At 49.6% G+C, this 2,840-nt stretch overlaps 1 protein-coding gene across 1 annotated transcript in view; it reads left to right on the top strand.

Annotated features, from left to right (window-relative positions):
- Positions 1 to 6: 6 nt before the first annotated feature.
- SNX3 (sorting nexin 3) overlaps positions 7 to 2,840 on the top strand; it is a 26,117-nt gene continuing 23,283 nt past the window's right edge. The window contains exon 1 of the mRNA XM_019537862.1: positions 7 to 238. Coding sequence (XP_019393407.1) covers positions 77 to 238 — 162 coding nt within the window. The 5' untranslated portion in view covers positions 7 to 76. The remainder of the gene's footprint in view (positions 239 to 2,840) is intronic.

Below are 2,840 nucleotides of genomic sequence, written 5' to 3'. Positions count from 1 at the left end.
CTTCTGCCATCCGCTTGATTCTGTGGGTGTGGTGTGCTGCGAGAGGCAGTGCCGGCGCGGGCGGGCGGGCGCGGACATGGCTGAGACCGTGGCGGACACCCGGCGCCTCCTCAGCAAGCCCCAGAACCTGAACGACGCCTACGGGCCGCCCAGCAACTTCCTCGAGATCGACGTGGGCAACCCGCAGACCACGGGCGTGGGCCGCGCCCGCTTCACCACCTACGAGATCAGGGTCAAGGTCAGGGGAGGCCCAGGCCCGCGGGCGGGATCCCCGTGGGGATGGCATGGGGGGTCTCTTGCGCGCCCCTGCCTGGGCTGCTCTTCCCCGGGGGCCTGCGGCCCTGCTCTGGGCTGGGGGGGAAGGTGGCTTCTTCCCCACGCTGGGAGCCCCCTGCAGCTGTTGTCTTCCTGCCCAGGGGGCTGCTGCTCAGGATCCCTGAGGGGAGCTGGGCACTGTGTGTTCTCCCTGCTGGAGGCAAGTGGATCCTGGGAGGCTGATGTAACCACAACCCCACCTGCAGGGGCCTGAACCCATTGGGAGACTCGTTCTAGACTGGAGGAAGGAGTGGAGCTGGGGACAAGCCCCTGGTCATGTGCCTGCTTGTCTGCCCCCTTTCACCCTTTGTGCTCTGTCCCTGTGCCATGCAGGAGGGGACCCACTCTACCCCAGTTCTTGCATTTGTAATGAGGCCTCTATCTTGCCCACACCATAGGTGTCTGGAATTGGGGTGGGGGCAGGCAGATTAGGCTTTCTACTTGGGAGCTCCCTCTTAGTGTTTTGAAGGGCTTGTATGGCCCCCAGCTTCTGGCAGGGCTGGCTTTGCCCTGGGGGTTCTCAACCTCCTTTTTTTTTTTTTTTTTTTTTTTCCACCACCCATTTGTAAATACCAACAGCCAGTGCACCCCAGTGCCCCTCACTCCTGACCTGCTGCCCCCAGTGTGGGGTGGGGCCCCAAGCAGCCCTTCATAGGCTGGGATTCTGCCAGCTTGCAGAGGAAAACCGTGGTTTTCCACCTCTTTCTTCCTTAAAAGAGAATCCATTTTTTAAAGCTTGTTTGTGACCCTTTATATAGTCTTGTGACCTATTTCTGGGTCATGATGACCCACTGCTCAGCTGCTGATGCCTAGCTTGTGGGAATCTTCCCAGTGTTTTCACACACACCACCTAGAAGTAGGGGAGGGCCTGTGCTACTGCTACACCCTCTGCTGGGGAGCACTCTCCTGTGGAAAAAATGCTGAGTTCTAGTTTGGAGCCATAACAAGATGCTTGCTCTATGAAATTTGAAGCTGTTCTTTGTGGCCTTGCTGCTACCCCAAAGGCTTCTGATTAGGAGAAGTGAAACTAATGATATACTGGTTTTCCACCCAGTGCAGTTCCAGAGGCATTGAAGCTGCCTGTTGGGGGAGACAAATGTTAATTCAGGTTGTGCACCTCCTCTCTTTTTGTTGGTAACCTAGAAATGTAAACATCAAGTGAAACCATTAGCAATCACTTATGAACACTTCCTCTAGGCTCTCTCAGATATTGCCACCACTTAATTGAGAACCTGGCAGGTGTTTTGGAGGTTTTAATGATGAAAGTGTCCTAAATGCCAGTCTGGGAGAAACTGGCTGCTGGAGGCTACACTGATTGGAACCTACATCTTTCTATCTTGATCCTTCTGATTTTTAAAACAAATTCACCTAAACTTTGTCAAGTATGGTGAGCTTGTACATCTTCTGATACTTGGAAGTTCTTCTGGATTGTCAAGCCCACACTGACTCCTAACTGAAAGATTACTTCTATAACCATTACTTGACTTATACCAAAGTAAAGCCTTTGTATTGCCAACAGGGTCAGAAAACAGTTTTTGTTTTAGTTGCACCAGTGAGAAGAAGCCTTCATTGCTTTGGCTATGGAGTTGAATGCCAAAAAACAGCAAAAGTAGTGCAACTCTTAGGGCACTTGGCTGCTGTCTTTCACAACTTTTCTTTTTGAAATTCATTCTAATAAGCATACTTATACATAGTATACTGCCAGGTGAGCACTTCTCACTTCAGTTAGTGAATGGGTTTCAAAGTTGCTTCAATTATTTGGGGAATACCAGAGCTGTACAGCTTCCTCTTGTTCTTTGTGCATCTACCTCAACGTTTTATCTGGCAACACCAAACATGTGCTGCAAACGGTAGAGTTCTGCGCTCTGGTAGAATAAGCCCTGAACTGGGTATCTCTGGTCCCAGCACAGTGAAGAGTATGGTGTCCAAAAATGGCTTCCACTGAAGCCAGAATCCTGAGACCCCTGATAAAGAGGGGTGTGATCCAAATCTTTAAGTGTCTTGCCAACCTAAGTTTATGGGGAAGCATTTCTTCACAATTTGGCCTTAATTTCAGCTCTAATTCCAAGGAGAAGATCCAAGTGTTCTTTTTTTCTGGAGGGACTAGAGATGGGGTAGCAATGGTTGCTGTTCACTCTCCCCAATGGCCCAGAGGTTAGAATTGTCACCCAAGAAATGAGACCTAGATTCAACAGTCTTATTGGCCTGAGAAGCTCCAAAACTACATCTGCCTACCAGAAGAGTTTCCTAACTACCAGGTTGTTTGGGGGGCATTGAGCTATTGGAAGCTAACACTTTTTTAAGAATGCCCAGGAATAGACTTTTGAGTGCTGGGGGGTATATGTGTGGGCAGAGCTAGGTGTTTTTAGTATCCCTTTGTCTTTGGTTAAAAGGCCTTGGGTTTCTAAATGGTGTTGCCAGACATCACTGTAGCTATAGTGTTAGGTTCTGAAATGGGTTCCAACTCCAACTGATAATAGGGGTTGAGTTCAGTAACTAAAGGCTACACTTTTTTTTTTTTTTTT

This window comes from Crocodylus porosus, unplaced genomic scaffold, assembly GCF_001723895.1.
Source record: "Crocodylus porosus isolate Cpor-Errol unplaced genomic scaffold, CroPor_comp1, whole genome shotgun sequence".
Taxonomy (NCBI): Eukaryota; Metazoa; Chordata; order Crocodylia; family Crocodylidae; genus Crocodylus; species Crocodylus porosus.
This window is presented reverse-complemented; position numbering and strand designations above follow the sequence as displayed.